Source organism: Recurvomyces mirabilis (assembly GCF_035927965.1).
Source record: "Recurvomyces mirabilis strain CCFEE 5264 chromosome Unknown scaffold_11, whole genome shotgun sequence".
Taxonomy (NCBI): Eukaryota; Fungi; Ascomycota; class Dothideomycetes; order Mycosphaerellales; family Teratosphaeriaceae; genus Recurvomyces; species Recurvomyces mirabilis.
This window is the reverse complement of record NW_027041945.1, coordinates 411580-429261: the sequence shown is the minus strand read 5'-3', so window position 1 is coordinate 429261 and position 17682 is coordinate 411580. Positions and strand designations below refer to the sequence as shown.

The window sequence follows — 17682 nt, the reverse complement described above, 5'->3', positions numbered from 1 at the left end:
ACTCGTGCCTCGCTCGCGTATGAGGTGAAGTGACAGCCTCTCCCCGCAGCTGTGCCTGCAAAAGTGACGACATCACACCTAATGGATTCATCAAAGCCTAGGTATATTGCAAATCTTACTCCTATTTCCATTGCTCCGTCTGATAGTAACATATCTGCTCGTGTTGTCCAAGCCAGACAGGTGACGCGGGTCTAGGCTTTTCATTCTCCAAGACCAAGGAAAGAAGCCTGCCGGGAATACTCGGAGCCCACCTTGACATTTGGCAACCATAACCCCGAAGTTACCCGCAAACTACTCAAGTCGCCAATAGCGTGGCTCAGCTCCAGAGCTTTCGGAAGAGCCATTCTCCACTATCAGTTTGCCGAAGGGTCGCCCGCAAGAGGGTTTCATACTTCAGAGTACAAGAATGTCGGAGCATCCGCGTCCTACGATAACAAGAACCTATACACCAGGTTTGCCGGACGCCTCAAATCACTTCCTGAAGGAACAGATCTCGAAGCAGCAGAAGAACAACTTTCACTCTACATCCTTGACCAAATCTATTCCAATGGCCACCAGCAGCGTCAATAAAACGGCCTTACATCCTTCGGGAGTTAAGTTCGTCTACCTCATTGCCGTTGGCCTGCAAGCGTTATCATGCTAACACGAAGACAAGACCGCAAGCTGAACACACCGAGCTTGAAGAGGAGCTCCACGAGCGAGCACACATTGACTACGATCGCGTGGCCATCATCGCTAACCCTTCTGTGCCTGCGTTGTGTAAGTCGATCGCAACTTCGAAAAGGCTTCCCTTGTGCTAGCGACAACAGTCGACGGCTGCATGTCGCTTTGTGGGATCAGAAGTCAAGGTCACAATTGCTGACAGTCTTTTTCTTCTGACTATAGATGAGGATGCCCTTGTCTACGAAACAGGCTCAGCGATAACATCGTCTGGAGCCCTATCAGGTACGAATGCCACTCCCGCTCGCGGCCTTGCATCTTGGCTGGAAGATTTGCTAACGTATGCACCCGTTGACGCTCAGCATACTCTGGCGCCAAGACTGGACGATCGCCTTCAGACAAGAGAATTGTTAAAGAACCGGATAGTGAGAAAGAGGTATGGTGGGGCCCGGTCAACAAGCCAATGTCAACAGATGTGAGTAGATCATCGTTATGAGGCTGCCAGACCTAGCCATCGTGCTCGAAAAACATCTTGATGCACAAACGCGTCTTTGGTGGGGTGCATACACGCACGTCATGCGGGGCAGATAGAAGTCTCGGCTCGGATTTGGTACCGACGCTTCGGCTCTAGTCGGCTCTACGGAAGTTTTGTCTATAATGCATCAGAGCATTCACTGACAGCATCTTTACCTCAGGTTTGGCGCATCAACCGCGAACGTGCTGTCGACTACCTCAACACACGAAACCGCATCTACGTCGTCGATGGGTTCGCAGGATGGGACGAGCGTTACAGGATCAACGTACGAGTTGTCTGCGCTCGTGCCTACCATGCCCTCTTCATGCGGAATATGCTTATTCGACCATCGCGAAAAGAGCTTGAGCACTTCCATCCCGATTATGTGATCTACAATGCCGGTGCCTTCCCGGCCAACAGGTTCACCACTGGTATGACTTCGTCGACTTCAGTGGCTATCAATTTTGCCGAGAAGGAGATGGTCATCCTTGGTACCGAGTACGCTGGAGAGATGAAAAAGGTATGCAGTCAGTCAAGTGTCGTCTCACTTTGATTACTGACACATTACTTAGGGTAAGCGATTACTTTTCTTTGCGTGTATTGTTGATCTGTAGATTTTGTCAATGTTCCGACGCGATCCAAGTACTCCTTTCTTCTGGAACTGGAAGCAACCTCCATCCGTCTGGAAATGGATGTCAGGCCGAACACCATAACCCGACTCTAAACGCCACGCCATCTTGTCGTCAGTCGAGATACGGTGAATCACGGCCAAGAACAACGGCTTCGGAAGGGCATATCATAAGCAACAATGTACGGATGCCACTCCATATCTCCAAGCAGCTCAAGGCAAAGCCAACAAGATGACACAGCCCGGGACTCCGCAGCTGCCACGCGAGGCTCGTGAGAAAATAACCTTGCACGGCGACGTGCGCCACCACGCCGGCGGTGATGCTGGCAAGCTTAAGGACCACAAGGACACCAAACAGCACAAGTGCCGGATCCAGAAAAGTTCAGATATTTAATTTTACTACCTATACTAACAATCAACCAGGTATCTTCACCGTGCTCTTCTACGAGATGCCCGTTAAGCACAATGTGTTGACTTTACACTCTTCCGCGAATGAGGGTCAAAATGGCGATGTGACCGTGTTCTTCGGTCTCTCAGGCACAGGCAAGACCACACTTTCAGCCGATCCCAAGCGTGCACTTATCGGTGACGACGAGCACTGCTGGAGCGACAAAGGTGTCTTCAACATCGAAGGCGGATGCTACGCCAAAACCATTGGCTTGTCGGCCGAGAAGGAACCTGATATCTTCGGCGCTATCAAGTTTGGTTCCATTCTCGAGAATGTGGTTTTCGACCCAACAACCCGTGATGTCGATTACGACGACTCTACCCTTACTGAGAACACACGCTGCGCATACCCTATCGAGTACATCGAGAATACCAAGATTCCTTGCGTATCGACCAATCACCCGTCGAATATCATCCTACTTACTTGCGACGCTCGTGGTGTCCTACCACCTATCTCAAAACTCAACAGCGCACAAACCATGTTCCACTTCATCAGCGGTTACACCTCGAAAATGGCAGGTACCGAGCAGGGTGTCACCGAACCACAGGCCACTTTCTCGTCATGCTTCGCCCAGCCCTTCCTGGCACTGCACCCAATGCGCTATGCCAAGATGTTAGCCGAGAAGATCGAGCATCACAAGGCTAATGCCTGGTTACTCAACACCGGCTGGGTTGGTGCGGGCGCTACCACTGGTAAGCTCGAACAAAGTTTGTACACAGACCAGAAGCTAAGAAATATCAATAGGTGGCAAGCGCTGCCCACTCAAGTACACCCGCGCTATCCTCGACTCTATCCACGCCGGCGAGCTCGCAAACGTGGAGTACGAGACCTACGATGTCTTCAACCTCAGCGTGCCGAAGACGTGCGTCGGTGTACCCGACGAGCTGCTCAACCCCAAGAAGAGCTGGACCGGCACCGCCGACTTCAAGGATGAGGTAACGAAGCTGGGCGAACTGTTCAACGAGGTAGGTTTTATTATGTGAATAGCTGCGTCACTTTCAACCACTGACATTCTGCAGAACTTCAAGAAATATGCGGACGAGGCCACGAAGGAGGTCATCGAGGCGGGTCCAGCGACTGCGTCGAAGGCCGAGACCTCATAGATACAGGAATATTGTGCAAGCGACCGTAACGCAAATTCTTCAATATACCACTGGGCGTTCAATAGTCTTGCAAAGTCTGCGTGTACAAACACTACAGCCAGTCATACCTGTGACAATTGATCTTTCTTAGTCTACTTTAGGGGCAACGGATTACCAGATTCCAACCTCCCAGGCGTCGTCCTCGCCATCGTCGCCGGAGTCCTACTCGGCGTACCAGGCGCACTCGACCTCGGCGTCTCTGGTCCCATCGGTAAACGTCTTCCATCCTTCTCCATCGAAGCCGGGACTTGGAAGCCCAGCGGTCTCCCTTTCCGCCATATGTCATCTATCACATCTTCAAGCATATCCTCGCCCACGTATTCCAGGTATTTCCTCCACAGTTTGTAAGCCGTGCGTGCGTCTTCTATGCTGTCGTGACCTGCTATGGCGTTCTGCTGTATGTCCTCGTGTAGCAGCAGCCAGGCTAGGAAGCGTAGGGACAGCTTGCGCTGGCTGCGGTAGCCTAAGGAGAAGAGGTCTTGAGTGTCTATGACTTGTTCTTCAGGAACGTGAATATTGATCGTGCGGAAGTCGCTCGTCAGGCCGTGCCCGATGAATGTGCAGCCCAAGTTCAGCAGGACCCAGAGCTTCTTGTAGACTTCTTTCAATGGTACCAAGGTGTACTGGCTGACGCCGGCTGTCAGGTCGCCAGCATGTAGGCCGGAGTATTGCGTGAGGTAGTCATCTACCGGCTCCTCGACGGCGATGTAGTCGTCCACGAACGGCACTCCTGCGTTCGGCTCATTCCCACGGAGGACTGAAACTCTAGCTAAACCGGAGCGAGCCGGTCGCGTAATCGTGCGTGATCCATCCGCACCCATATCTATCTCCTCTCGCAACAAGCGGACGAATTCTGCATCAATAGCACAATGTGTTTGTACTCCAGGCAGTGGATCGGCATCCGACAACGTCTTGAACTCGTATGACGGGTCGAAAGCCGGCTGCGCAAGACTGCGGTATAAGATACTCTTGTCGATACTGCCCTTCCAAAGGTTATCGATTTCGTGCGATCGGTGTTTCGTCTGATATGCGAGGACAGAGGGTAGTTTCCATCGGGGGTCGAAGACGAGCGCTTCTTCCTGCGCGATTGGTCGGACGAGAAAGTCGTTGACTAGATGCCAGTCCCCTGTGCGAGAAGGATCTGGGCTACTTATACCAGCATCCACGATCGACACAAGATGCGGCTTTTGCGCTTCGCCTGCAGCCACATCTGCGACGAAGCCGACAAGCTCGTATACTGTTATGGGATGGTTGCGGCGTTGTAGATGATGCTGCAGATCCGGACCCTCATAGCAGTAGAACTGGCTGTTCGCATTGATAATGCCGACCTCTTGAGGCAGGAATCCTGGTGTTGCCCACAGTTGGCGTGCTTCTGGCGTATGGATAGCAGCATTGATCATCAGCACTGCCGGCATAGCATGCACCACCCTTCGAGACGTGATGGCCTTGTAGCCCTGACAGCGATTGCAATATCCTCGTTGCTGATCATAACGGTGAACAGAGTCTTGCAATAGCCGTGTAAAGGCATATCTCACTGGGCGTGGGCTGTGCTTGGTCGGCTTTGGTGGGTACATCAAGTCATGGCTGTACCATGACTGTTCCTTCGCGTCTTCGTACCCACAGTGTGTGCAGCGACTGAATGCGCTACCTCTTGTGCCAAGCGCTGCTTGCAATTCACTGGTACTGAACGTGACCTTGCGGACGCAGTCTTCGAGCCGTTCAAGCAAGAACCGATTCAAGTTCTGTAACATGATGGTCAGAGGCGTATTTATGGTATGGTCCTCGAGAATAGCCAAAGTAGCAGCACCCGGCTGCTTGCTGAGCGCTTTGAGCAGATTTGTAGCTTGGCAATTCTGCCCTTCGGCCTTCTCCAGCATGTCGATCAAGAAGCCAAGTTCACATAGTAGGCAGCTTTCGTATCTACAATCTTTTGCTGTATGTCGGAGAGCAAGATTTCGCACTGTGCTGGTGAAGCGGAACAGCTGCAGCAGCGGGTTTGCGTAAGAATTGACGATGTGCGTCTCGAGTCCAGAATACTTGGTCTTGTTGAAGTACCGGAAGTCGAAATCGTCAACTCCAAATTTACTGTACTTGATCTCCACTGGACGATAGTAAGCAAGCATATCTGCTTTCGAGCTTCCATTCATCGACAGGTTACTAAGCACTTTGCCTATATCCTCGCTCAAACGTCGCTCTGGCTCGCCATCACCATTATCACCCCTCGGCTTTTCGCTCAAGAACCTGGGTGCTGCCAACGCATCCTGGACTCTTTGCGAGGCACGCGTGTCTTCGACTTCGTATCTTTTCGTCTTTCGTGGGTTCGGCCCCACCATCCCATAATCGCTCTTCCGAAGCGCCGTGAGTATCGCTTGATCAAGCCGCACAGGAGGCGCTCCAACTTCATGGACCAGACTGTTAGGCCATCCAGAGAGAAGGGCCTCTCGATAGTACGGCATGCCGATGAGATTGGAGGGTAGATCGGCTGCCCAGTCAAGATGTTTCGATTGCATGACGGGATCCGGAAACTCTGTTGGCCGACTGTACTCTGTGTACTGTACTTTGGACTGCGAGCCCCACAGCACGATTTGACAGTGAGTATCGCTCATAGCGAAGCCCTTGCCAGAAGGCATGATTTGTAACCCAGTCAATTGTGCTTCGAAAGTATTGGCGAAGCGCATAACAGGTACGTCCTGATTTAAAACATCGATCGAGTTGATAGCGCCATGCTCAGAGAGTACTATACAGGTGGAAGACAACTTCGGATGCATTCGAACATATGCCGCTCCCTGTTGAAATGAGATAGGTGCCGCTGGTCGCAAACGCTTGAGATCAAATACACGAACTAGTCGCTCGAGCCCGAGACCACCGTACTGTTGATGTGCCCAGCCGCAGGTCAATAGATGGTCACCTCTAGCATCCATATCGTTGACCGTACCAGCGTAAGCTTGCCACTTTTGGACGACTGCCAGAGTATTAGGATCCAGTAAGTGAATAGAGCCATCGTGAGATGCAGCACAGATGTAGTTATTCGCTCTTCGCATCATCGTATAGGGTACCATGGCAGCCGGTTTCATGGTTTCAGTGACAGTCCCCTTCTCCACGTCGATCCGGTACATCTGCTGCTGACAGCCGGCCACAACAATCTCACTGGTAGAAGAGAGCTTTCCCGTGAAGCTCATACACCGCAAGTCCACCATGTCCGGGAGTACTATGTGCCATTGCGCCAAGCCTCGTCTGGCCGAGCAATGAACACTTCGGGTTGACAGCGAGATGACACCTTTGTCGTAAAGCAAGAATTGCTTGACCGGAGCATTCCCAGGCGCACCGCGCGGCGATGAACTGATATGTGCTCGCCAGGAAGTATACCTTTGCAATTCAAGGCCGTAGAAGGACGTGACCCGGCCCTGGCCATATTGTGAGCCATATTGCTCATAGTTCCCATCTCACCATTATTCCAGCCGTACGTACTTCCAAACAGTGAAAGAATTGAGTTACAGACTTACATATTCGTTCCCTGTCCACAACAATTCCTGGTCAGTGTCGAAGGCAAAGGTAGTGACTGGGCTTGATGGGCTGTTTGGCGAAGGGCCTGGAGGATTGATGCGAGCGATTTCATTCCAATCAGCCTCCATGACATCTAATAATACGCCGAAGCAGCATGTCTGATATGAATCGAGCCTAGACAAGCAGAACAGAGGGAATTAATGTTAGCACATCTTTAGACCCTTGAGGTTGAGAGAAGACGCATTTGCGCGCACCTGAGGAAGTGGCTTAGGCTCAGGCAAGACGGAAAACTTCCGCTCTTGAGTTGATGTCACGTGGCTACATCTATGAGCAATTGGCCTTAACCCCGCCAGCCAATCTAGCAAGCGATTGATGATTGCTATTCGTCTACACAATCACACGACTTGACCATGCAAAACCTACGAATAGCAAATTCGTTGTCATTGACACGAAACATCTACCATGTCGACTTCGCGCCGTGAACGTGAGCCAACAGCTGGACCAGACGCTGGACCACAGCCACCATATCCCCTACGATTAGACGGGAAAGTGATCAAAGGGTTTGGGAGAGGGAGCAGCGAGGTAAGTCTGACACCTGACACATGGTTTGCTCTGTTGGAAAGGATATACGGAACGACGCAAGCAAGGGGATGTACCAACATGCGGCTTCCCGCTGTCAAAGCAGCTCCTGCATCGCACCGCATACGAAACGTGTTCGTGACAACATCAACAGAGATTCCGGTACCATGGAACAGCAGCACACCCTCAGCCTCGGGGGCTGCAAGGCATGGCCCTGTTTGCTGATTGTCAGCCCTCGTACACCAGTGATATCCGAGCAACCTCGTATTCCGTCCGCAATCCGATGACCACGAGTCGCGACGAAAACGCACAATCAAGCACGCAGCTGACACGACAACTCTGTTCATAGCTCGGCATCCCAACCGCAAACATCCCCATCTCCGGCCTCTCTGTTGGAGGCCACTCAGACGTCGAGTCGGGAGTCTACTACGGCTGGGCCGGCCTCTCACCTAGCGAGACTCTGACACGGAGTCCGCCGCACGAGCGATCGAGGTACACGCACTTGCCGACCTCGCTACACGAACCTCTGCTCCACGTCTCAGGGTCCAAAGCTGCAATAACAGAAAGCGGAGCAGTCTATCCCATGGTTATGTCCATAGGCTGGAACCCATACTATAAGAATACCGTCCGGAGTGTAGAAGTCCATGTGATGCACGATTTCGCTCAGGACTTCTACGGGAGTCATATGAATCTTGCTATCTTGGGTTACATTCGACCAGAGCTGGATTATGTGAGCAAGGAGAAATTGATTGAGGATATTGTGACGGATATTGAGGTTGCGGGACGGAGTCTTGCCAGGGACAAGTATATGGAGTTTCGAAACGATCCATACCTGCTGCAATTCGAGGGCAAGGGAGAAGTTGGCAGCTGAGATCAAATAAGAAGAAGATATTGGATTCGTGCTGCTATCCAGTCCTTATAGACCATCGACCGTTAGACGAGAATACCACGAGTCGCCATTCTTCAAGCACCGCCTTCCCGCTTAGCGTACTCATCCTCCATACGCTCTTCATACTTCTTATCGCGCTCTGCTTGCTTCCCGTCGCTGGGATCCTTGACCTGTTGTTGCTGTTGCTGAGTGGAATTGTCAATACCAGGCGGTAGCTCACGGCCCTGCTTGTCGTAACGATGAGTCTCCCTGACTTCTGGCTCTCTGAGATCTTGAGTAGTCTTAGTTTCTGTTCTACCAGAGTCATCAGTTTGGCGTTCTTTTGTTATTGACTTTCCGGTCCTTTGGCCATCGGCTGTTGAATCACTGGTCGAGTAGCTGATTGACATCGAGGACTTAGAGAATTTGGAGGACTTCGAGAATTTGGAGGAGCTGGAGAACTTGGAAGGCCTGGAGAACTTGGAGGACTTGGAGGACTCGGACTGGGACATGTTGCTGGTTTCCTCTTGCCAAATGCGTCGAGAGGTTGCTGGGCGGTACCTTTGCTTCCCAAGCTTGGTTTCATACATTCACATTTCACATGTTCGACATACGTCACTGTGGCGCTGGGCTGTGGCTATGCTTGACATGTGCCATTCACTGCATCAGCGACCCCGCCGTCGATCTCGTACTTGGCTTGGAGGACTTGAGAGGACTATTTACTTTAGTAGAAAAGTTTCTTAGCTATTGGAAGACGTGGTTATATGTAGTTACAAACAATGACATAGAGATACACTACGGAGACACATTGCATTGACACCATGAACGAATCAATGTGGGCTCCCAAGCTTGCAGAAGAGACACAAGAAGACAAGAACGAATCACGACCAACGACTTCTCTCTCAGCACACGCTCCTAGCTTCTCGCCCGCACCGCCGCCACCTGATGTCTCTACCGACGATGCTTTTGGCCAGACGGGAGCTGCTCAAGATGACTTGTTCGACGACATTGTGCCGGTAGACGAGTCGATGCGAATACGGTCCGAAGATGATCTGTTCAGTGACGACTTCACTCCAGCTCCCCAGCCAGTAGTCGAGCAAGCACCTACACCAGCGAGTAGAGGGAGAGGGGATGGTCAAAGAGCGAGGGGGGATCGAGGGCGAGGAGGGCGTGGGAGAGGCCGAGGTGGAAATTCTGCTCCTGCTCGGACAGTGTCGAATGGAGCTGCCGCAGCACAACCGGCCGCTCCAACACAAACCATCGAGCAGCAGTCTCAACCAGAGTCGACGCCACCAGCCAATGCACCTACCGGGCCACGCGAACAACAACAACAAGAACCCAAGCCCACACCTGCTGTCCGCGGCTCCCGCCATGCAACCGGCGGTTCCCACAAACCCAAACTCACCGAAGCCGAACTCACGGAGAAAATGGCAAAGATCAACCTCAACAACGCCAATCGAGCAGCAGCTCACGAACGTGCCGAGGCGGACGCCGCATCCTTCGCCGAGCGAGAAGCAGCTGCCAAACAACAAGCGGTTGAAAAGGCGAAAGTGGAATCGAACGAGAAGAGGCAGCTAGCTACGGAGAGGGAGAAGAACCGGATTAGGAAGCTGAAAGCGCAGGGTGGGAGGGAATGGGATGAGCACAAGGAGGGAGGGGACTTTGAGAAGGGTGGACGGTTTGATGGGAAAGGGTTTGGGAGGGATCAGGAGGGGTGGAGTGATGGGAGGGAGTACTTGTTGAGAGATGAGCCGGTGAGAGGTGGTGGCAGAGGGAGGGGTGGTCGGGCTGGAGGGCAGGAGCGTGCGCCGATGAGGGAGGACTTCCCTGCTTTGCCTGATAGCGGTGTTGCGCAACCGCGGCGGGAAGACAAAGATGTCGTGGGCGGTGCGCAGGCTGCGCCCCCGGAACCTAACTTGTCGAGCTCGACCGCAAAGGATGTCCGATCTTGGGCCGATCAGGTGGAAAGTGCAAACGCTAACGCTTAGGATGTACATGATGTATGAGAACACGCACACTCACACCTCCATTCTACCATCCAAAATCATCAATGGGATCATCAAGATCCTCACTGCGTGATATCCGCGTCACGAGACTCGATGGCGAGGTATGTCCTTTAATTCCCGCATTAGCATCAAGACGACATGTCGAAATTTTAGCACTGACATGGCATAGATTCGTGTCAGTAGCTCTACATGATACGCCATGCGATATGGCGACAGCTCGTAGGACGGTGGAAGTTAGAAGGCTCTTCTGCTTCGCCAATGCTTCAATGATCGTGGCAGGGACTTTGCGATACTGACAACAGCGACATCACGGTTTCGCAGCAGAGATGGCAGTCAGAGCGCGAGGGCAAGGAAGGTAGCGGGCAACGGTATCATCGCATCATTTCACTTATCGTAGCTGAAGAATAACCCCCACATCAAATAACACCAGCATTGCTGCCTCGCCGTGAAGCGCAACGTATATAGCCACTCCACACGCCTTAAGCCACAGGGCTCTGCTGGCGACTGCTTGACACTTTGCAAAAGCGTATTTCGGACCCGCCGGTATGTCGGGTGTCGAGCATGCAAGCCACCAATGCTTTGTAGATAAAGCTCGTGATCCTGCCCTCTGGGCTTCTGGTGCGGCGGAAGCTGTGCTCCATCGTGGGCGTCTATATGACAGGCAAGAACTACGACCAAGTCAGCCACAGGCTCGTCACACACGATTATATAGATCATCACTCACATTCATCACAATCAACATTGGGATATCAAAGACATCCCTCTTGACAGTCCAGCACATCGAACATTCCACCATACCATTCTTCAGACCCAGCTGCCTCGACCCAGCCTCCCCACGCATCAAAGACTCGGGCTTCGCATCCTCCATCTTCTTGACACGCGTGCCGTCTTCCGCGACCACACCACTGTCGTCAGGACCCCAGCCAGGATCCTCCTTAGTCCTGTACTTCAGCAACGAGCAAGCGGCGCCAATAATAGCCGTATTCGACGCGCCGAAAGCCAGCTCGGCGAAGTCCTCGTAGAATTGAACCACGCTGTCCTCATCCATCAATTCTGCCAAGAAGACGGCTTGAGGACGGCCTGGATCCGGCGCCTGGTTCGGCACGCGTGGTGTAGCGGCTCCCCTAGAACTAGTACCCGTTTGCGTGCCGGAGGCGTTGTTGCCCGTGCTGCCGCCAGTGTTGACGTTGAGGTTTGCTTCTTTGCCGAGCAGGACGTCTCGTTTCCAGCCGGTGATGAGGGAAAATTCCTTGCTTACTGCTGCTATTTCACCAGTACGTCGGCAGATGATTGTGGGGGTGCCATAGTGATTGACGAAGTCCTCGTACTCGCACAACGTCCGCTGGAAACACTTCTCCATGAAGATGAGGTCGTCGTGGTTGAGGTGCTGATTGCAGGAGATGAAGGAAGGGCGGATCTCTGCTAGTGCCTTGGCTATGCGCAGCACCTTTTTGGTGTGGAAGCGCTTCTCAAGGAATTTGGTCAGGGCGTGGAAACCTGCAGTGTAGGAGTATGGTGCTGTGACAGCATTGTATATTTCAGCGGTATCGCGGCGGCGTTTCCGGAACATAGGATCAGTGCCCGCAGTCCCAGTAGGGAACACGCCTTGTTTGCGCTGTTGTTGTGCGGCTTGGGAGATGCTTTGCCGAAGATATTCTTGCGTATTAGTCTGCTCAGATTGAACGTACTGAGTTTCCGGCGATGTGCTGTAGCCTTGGGAGTGAGGACTCTGGCCGATAGAGCCTTGCTCTCCTATCGCAAAGGCGTCGGCGTTACCAGAATTGTTCCAGAAATTTGTGGCGCTACTCTGTCTCGAGCCAGCATTAGGTACGGTCTGCCACGACGGGAAGGTCTGGGTGTAACCGAATTTATTTGGGAAGCCTGCAGAGGCGTCGTAGGAGACGCTACCTTGTTGTGTCTGTCCCATAGGATTCATGATGTCGACTTCTGGTGTGCCGACTGCACCCGACATGTGTCCAAGCATCCCAAATTCCAGAGCACCGTAGTGATTGCCAAAGTTCAGGTCTGATATGTTGAAGTTGAACATGGACGTATCATTGGGGTCGAAGAATGCGGAGTCGAATGAGCCTGAGCCCATGTTCAAGGTATTGCTTGAGTCAACATTGCTGGTGAGATCCTGGACGGGTGATGTTTGCTGGCTTGGTGTTGATTGATACTGTGTAGGTGTTTCGACAGTAGGCTGGGCTGCGAACTCGTTGACCATGTTGTGATTGTCTGGTAATGACGGCCCCATTTGTGCTGACTGGGAGACATGAGGATACTGTTGGTAGTTCTGAGCTGGTTGTTGGAAGTATGCCGGCTGGCTAACAGGCATTCCATTGTCGACCAGCGCACCTGGGACCGTGGGCATCTGAGAGCCATGGACGTGGTAATTACCGGCGAAACCTGGTACGAGTACTTCTGGTGGTGCATCGTGAAGATATTTGGCCTTCTTTCTCACACCATCGTGGCACTGATCTTGTAGACCACGCTTAATACATCGTCCACATGGTCGTTCATCTCCTACAATTCAGTCAGCCCACTGCCAGACTTCACTTGAGCCATTGGTGGCGTCAGCCGCATGTTTCATACCGCAAGTCAAATGAGCTCGTTGGCATGCAAAGCATGCACGTCTCGCCTTCTTTCGCCGAGGCCGTCCTGGGTCCTTTGCGTTAGGCTTCGAAGACTGCCCTGTCCCATTATTGCCCTCAGAAGGAGACTTCTCCTCATCACTAGAAGCACGTTCGATCTTTTCTTCAGCCATCATACCTGACTCGTCCAAATCACCAATGTCAGGATCTGGAGAATGGAACCCATCTTCGGCGTCGTCGGGCGACATATCAACTGTCCCGCGGTTTCGCAGAGTCGACGATAGGGCGGTCCTGAGGCACAAGGGGCGGATCCCAGCGCACAGGCCGTCGGACTCGAGCGACCCACTTTGCTACTGCAGTGTGGCTGCACGTAGCCGTTCAATACTGTGCGCTGCTCGATTACTCGATAGGGCACGCACCCGCCACACTGGAATAGCAGCGTGGAACCAACGGCTTGGCGAGGCTGCGTGGGAGTCTCTGAAGCAAAGAGAAACGCTCTGATTGGCGTGGCCGCACGTTGCAAAGGCGATGTCGTGCCACGACTACTCAGCTGAGCGATTTGTCCGCTGGACCAGTACCTGAGACACTTTCTGCAACAGCTTCGTCTCTTGTGTGTCCTCTCACTCGCTAAGCCCGGCCGCCGCTGTGCGTGCGACTGCCTCCCGTACAACGTCCGCCGCGCCAATGGATAGCTGTAGCGTACACAGACGGGTCGATCGGAGAAAGAAGTCTGGGACGCTTAGGTTGTGCGCTATGCGATGGCGCATGCGATTGGGACATTGGAGGCTCCAGCAGATGCAGGCCTTGTGAAACACTCGCTAGATAGCATGCCACTGCGCCGGAGGCGACTCGCACGTTTTCTTCCCAGCGATGAGGCACCTGACGCCTTGCACTCGCTGGGGCCGAAAGTGTGGTGCAAGCTGCACAGGAGATATGTCGTGGGACCGCACTCGTATTGTGTGCGCGACGAGCCGCAGGCTGGAGTGGGCGAGCTCTGTAGGCACTATATGCCAGACTGCTAGTATAGTATTCGTGCTTATAGCTCTGCAACCCAAGCCAGTGAAGATCTCCGCTCTAAATCTGGAGTTGGTGGATGGGACGCACGTTTGCTCTCCCCGCCGCCAACTACGGCCCGACGCCGCAGCGGCATCTCCCCTTAGACCAAGCCACCGACCCAACTGGCTGGTCGTCTACTTCTGTTTCGAGCTGACTGCTGACTTCCATCCTCAATTCTGATGGTGAACGTAACACCAATTTCCGCATCTATCGCCCGAAGTGGCGAGTCACAGCGATCGAAGCTGTCTGCCACGTTTTTGCCATGGCGGCAGCCGCTGTCAAACCTTCACCGCTCTCATGGAATCACACGACGCCGAGGCAAGGGCTGCGCCACGCGCGCGATCTATTGGATTCCTGGGACGTCGCACAGAGATCAAGTGCATTACCTGTGCATTGCATGCAAGCTTTTATATTGAGGTTGCGAAGCTGCAGGCACAGACGACCAACAAGTGACATGGATCGTAAAGTTGGCATCGATGGGTCGATACTGGTATCACGACTATTCCTGGGCTTCCTATTCTAGCTACAACAGCGATCAGGATTGCGCGAAACGGCTGCGTCCTCTCAGACGTTTGCCGAATCTGAAGAATAGGTACGCTGTACGACTGGATCAGTGACGCGTACTCGAAGATTCGTGTAACTCAGGACTCACGAAAAGGTGTCATTGCAAGGGCAATAAAGGCCAGGGTGCTGCTCGCCCACTGATATCCTAGATCTTCGATATTGTTACTCCACAGTCCCGTCCCGTTAGGGGACACAATAAACTTACTGTTGAACATCTGCACGCCGAAGAGTCTGTACCTTTGGATTAGCAGAAAGAGGTAAGTCCTCCGTGTAGCAGCTGCACATACGGAAATGCTGCTGCAAAGCTAGATCTTGCAAAGCTGTTCGCTGCCAGGGCACTTGCTGCGTATAGTGGATCTATAAGCAGCATCAGCATGTCCGAACCAGGCAACAGCTGTGGTGATGTGCCGGCAGCGGTTCCAGCGGCAACACTTACAACATTCGACAAGGAACGTCTTGAAGAGTCTATCAGCACGTGCGTAGTCGCAATACGAAGCGAAGGGTTCATGAGAACTCACGAATATGCCGCCGAAGCAGAAGATGTTACCCAAGCCGAACAGTGCGCTAAAGATGATGGGCACTACCGCCGTTGTCAGTTGCCACGAACAGAGAACTCGCAAAGAAATGCTCCAAATCAGAACCAACCTATCCAATGGACCCTGCATGAGAAGATGCGGTCAGCAATCTGCTCGCACGAGTACCAAACTTCTGATTTCAGGTACACGATCATGTGCATATCATTTACCATGGAAAAGTAGACCACCCGAAACCTGCGGCACGACATCAGTAAATCATGATCGACAGAATCCCAACACATTCCGTGCTCGAGGCAATCTATCGTGCACTCACCGAACAGAGATACTGGCACGATCAAAGCTCCCCTGTTGCATGCAGGTCAGCACCTCTTCTTCTCGAACGATGGACTCCACCCTGATCATGGCCGTGGCCATAAACAGTGATTCAAACAACTCACAGGATCGTGGGAGGCAGACGGAACTCGGGCTCTGACACTCCGTTGTTGTTTCGTACAAGCCTGACATCTACAGCCTTGTCGTCAGCATGTGCCGCGCCCCCGTTGTAACCCATAAGCAATGGGCTCGTCCTACAGTTTCGTCTCCAGATAGGATCGCAGCTGACACCAATCACCATCCCCACGAAGATACCCAGAAAGGTGAGACCCGTCTGCCACTGGTTGAAGTGGTGGTTGTTTTCGAATACGACGGCGAAAGCCTAGCCACAGTGTTAGCACGTAGTCTAGAGTATGTCGTGACGGCTTGTGCTCAGCACGCCACGCTTTGTGCTTGTACTCACTCCGAAAAACAGGTATAGGATACCGAGCAAGATAGCGGAAAGCAGGCACAGATTTAGCACCATCTGCTCGAAGAATAGTAGCTGGAAAGGCCTAATGCAGCTCCAGAGCACTGTTTTGGCAACAGACTTGTTCATCTTTTCGATTGGCGCCTGCCATCGTTCGTCTCCCGTCTCCTTCCGCAGCTGGACTGCTTTACGTCTTAGCAGCACCGGTGCGTATGTCTCTGGCACGAAGATAAGGATCAGCACCCATTGAACGCCCGCCCATATGACCAGTACCCAGAAACTCCAGCGCCAGTTTGCGAACTGGTTGATGAAGCCGCCTATCAATGGTCCCACCTCTGGTCCGACAAACGGAGAAGCGGTATAGATCATCATGGGCGCCGACAGCTTCTCCTTTGGAAACATGTCGCCGACTGTCCCGCCAGCCACACTAAGAAACGCACTCCCTGCCAGTCCATCGAGAAACCGTACAACCAGCATCGTCTGGATATTTTGCGCGACAGCACAGGGTATGAGCCAGATGAAGTACATCCCAAAGGCACAGATGTATACTATGCGTCGCCCATAAAACTCTGATAGCGGCGAAAGGAACATCGGACCGCAACCGAGACCAACAACGTAGGTTGTAAGGCCGAGCGTCGCTACCTCTCGACTTATGTGAAACTCTTTTTCCATCTGCTGGTAAGTGCTGGTGTACAGTGCGGATGCGCAGGTCACGCAAAGCGAAGACGCCGAGATGATGATCACGATCAGCCATTTGCGAAATGTGCTCTTGTTTCTCGGGCTCAGAGGGTCGGCATCGCCGTCGAACTGGACCTCGTATTGCTTCTCTGGGTCCACATCGTCGCCGGCAGGAACCGCGCTTCTATCACGCTTCTCTTCATCCTCGTGGCCAAAGTGTGTATAGCCGTCCGTATAAGAATGGTGCGAGCGTGTTGATCGTGCGGTGGAATGGGTGCGTTGGGCTTGTAGGTGATGTTCGGATTGTGCCTTTCCTACTGCTTCTATTGACCTTGCCGACCTCTCTTCCTCTACTTCTTCTTGCCCAAGTCTCCTTCCATTCCGAAGTATGCTGACATCCTCATAGTCCTCCTTCTTCAGTTGTGAAGTAGTCGAGTCGACGGGAGAAAGATCATCTGTAGACATGGTCGTCTGCGGCATTGCCTGTAACGATACACAGAGCCTTCCTTCTCACTTGACCTTGACGTGGCCTGGCGGGATGTGAAGAGGAAATAGACATTTCGCAATTGCTACCTAATCGTTGCCATATAGCCGGACGAGTCGCAACAAACGCACTTTCCGCAATGCCCGCACGTCATAAGTTGTTGCCGCCCTGTAGAGTTTCTTAGCTCCACTCTATCTCCGCATCTCGTTTGATGTGACAAAGCGGGACGCCGAAGCGGCACTTGGCGAGAGGGCTTTTATTATTATGCTATCCTCTCCCTGCTTCATCCGCGACAACGATCTTGCCGACGTCGACGACAACTAGAATGCCAACATGGTCAAGACTACCGCTTGCCGCAAATTGGCCCAGAGCGAACATCACCAGCAACAAGTGGCATCGCCACAGGGCGAAAGAGGGTAATATCAGGAGCTGTAACAGATCAAATATCCCCATATCGGTCTGCTATCAAGGCGTCCCCGCCCAAAGACGCTCAAGTGGCTATATCAATAGCTGGCCAAAAAAAGGGGCCTTCACTATCCCAAACGAGCTCACCAGCAGATTCTGCTCGTCCCAGAACACCATGCGATCCTACGCCCAAGAATCGTTCCTGCTCACACTCCCGCCATCCTGGCGCGAGATATAG

The 17682-nt window shown here is 52.8% G+C and overlaps 9 protein-coding genes across 9 annotated transcripts; 4 read left to right on the top strand and 5 right to left on the bottom strand.

Annotated features, from left to right (window-relative positions):
- Positions 1-406: 406 nt before the first annotated feature.
- On the top strand, positions 407-1788 carry PCK1_2 (Protein kinase C-like 1; the record flags this gene model as incomplete). The annotated part of the gene is made up of 6 exons (XM_064837570.1): positions 407-597; positions 656-759; positions 886-945; positions 1023-1135; positions 1356-1694; positions 1747-1788. 6 exons carry the CDS (start codon positions 407-409, stop codon positions 1786-1788), a joined length of 849 nt encoding a protein of 282 aa, XP_064694893.1.
- Positions 1789-2034: 246 nt separating this feature from the next.
- PCK1_1 (Protein kinase C-like 1) lies at positions 2035-3353 on the top strand (the record flags this gene model as incomplete). The annotated part of the gene is made up of 4 exons (XM_064837569.1): positions 2035-2182; positions 2226-2942; positions 2995-3215; positions 3270-3353. 4 exons carry the CDS (start codon positions 2035-2037, stop codon positions 3351-3353), a joined length of 1170 nt encoding a protein of 389 aa, XP_064694892.1.
- Positions 3354-3484: 131 nt separating this feature from the next.
- Positions 3485-7024, bottom strand: PAN2 (poly(A)-specific ribonuclease; the record flags this gene model as incomplete). The annotated part of the gene is made up of 2 exons (XM_064837568.1): positions 3485-6796; positions 6896-7024. The coding sequence occupies 2 exons, from the start codon at positions 7022-7024 to the stop codon at positions 3485-3487; spliced, it is 3441 nt and encodes a 1146-aa protein (XP_064694891.1).
- Positions 7025-7358: 334 nt separating this feature from the next.
- Positions 7359-8346, top strand: FMN1 (riboflavin kinase; the record flags this gene model as incomplete). The annotated part of the gene is made up of 2 exons (XM_064837567.1): positions 7359-7478; positions 7825-8346. 2 exons carry the CDS (start codon positions 7359-7361, stop codon positions 8344-8346), a joined length of 642 nt encoding a protein of 213 aa, XP_064694890.1.
- Positions 8347-8438: 92 nt separating this feature from the next.
- On the bottom strand, positions 8439-8855 carry LTS14_004866 (uncharacterized protein; the record flags this gene model as incomplete). The annotated part of the gene is made up of 1 exon (XM_064837566.1): positions 8439-8855. One exon carries the CDS (start codon positions 8853-8855, stop codon positions 8439-8441), a length of 417 nt encoding a protein of 138 aa, XP_064694889.1.
- A 309-nt stretch (positions 8856-9164) lies between these two features.
- On the top strand, positions 9165-10331 carry LTS14_004865 (uncharacterized protein; the record flags this gene model as incomplete). Its single annotated transcript, XM_064837565.1, has 1 exon — positions 9165-10331. One exon carries the CDS (start codon positions 9165-9167, stop codon positions 10329-10331), a length of 1167 nt encoding a protein of 388 aa, XP_064694888.1.
- A 497-nt stretch (positions 10332-10828) lies between these two features.
- Positions 10829-13188, bottom strand: ERT1 (Transcriptional regulator of nonfermentable carbon utilization; the record flags this gene model as incomplete). The annotated part of the gene is made up of 3 exons (XM_064837564.1): positions 10829-10999; positions 11074-12872; positions 12942-13188. The coding sequence occupies 3 exons, from the start codon at positions 13186-13188 to the stop codon at positions 10829-10831; spliced, it is 2217 nt and encodes a 738-aa protein (XP_064694887.1).
- A 1343-nt stretch (positions 13189-14531) lies between these two features.
- On the bottom strand, positions 14532-15510 carry LTS14_004863 (uncharacterized protein; the record flags this gene model as incomplete). Its single annotated transcript, XM_064837563.1, has 7 exons — positions 14532-14593; positions 14649-14791; positions 14848-14917; positions 14997-15015; positions 15079-15219; positions 15306-15330; positions 15410-15510. The coding sequence occupies 7 exons, from the start codon at positions 15508-15510 to the stop codon at positions 14532-14534; spliced, it is 561 nt and encodes a 186-aa protein (XP_064694886.1).
- Positions 15511-15529: 19 nt separating this feature from the next.
- Positions 15530-17020, bottom strand: LTS14_004862 (uncharacterized protein; the record flags this gene model as incomplete). Its single annotated transcript, XM_064837562.1, has 2 exons — positions 15530-15790; positions 15872-17020. 2 exons carry the CDS (start codon positions 17018-17020, stop codon positions 15530-15532), a joined length of 1410 nt encoding a protein of 469 aa, XP_064694885.1.
- Between the last annotated feature and the right edge of the window lie 662 nt (positions 17021-17682).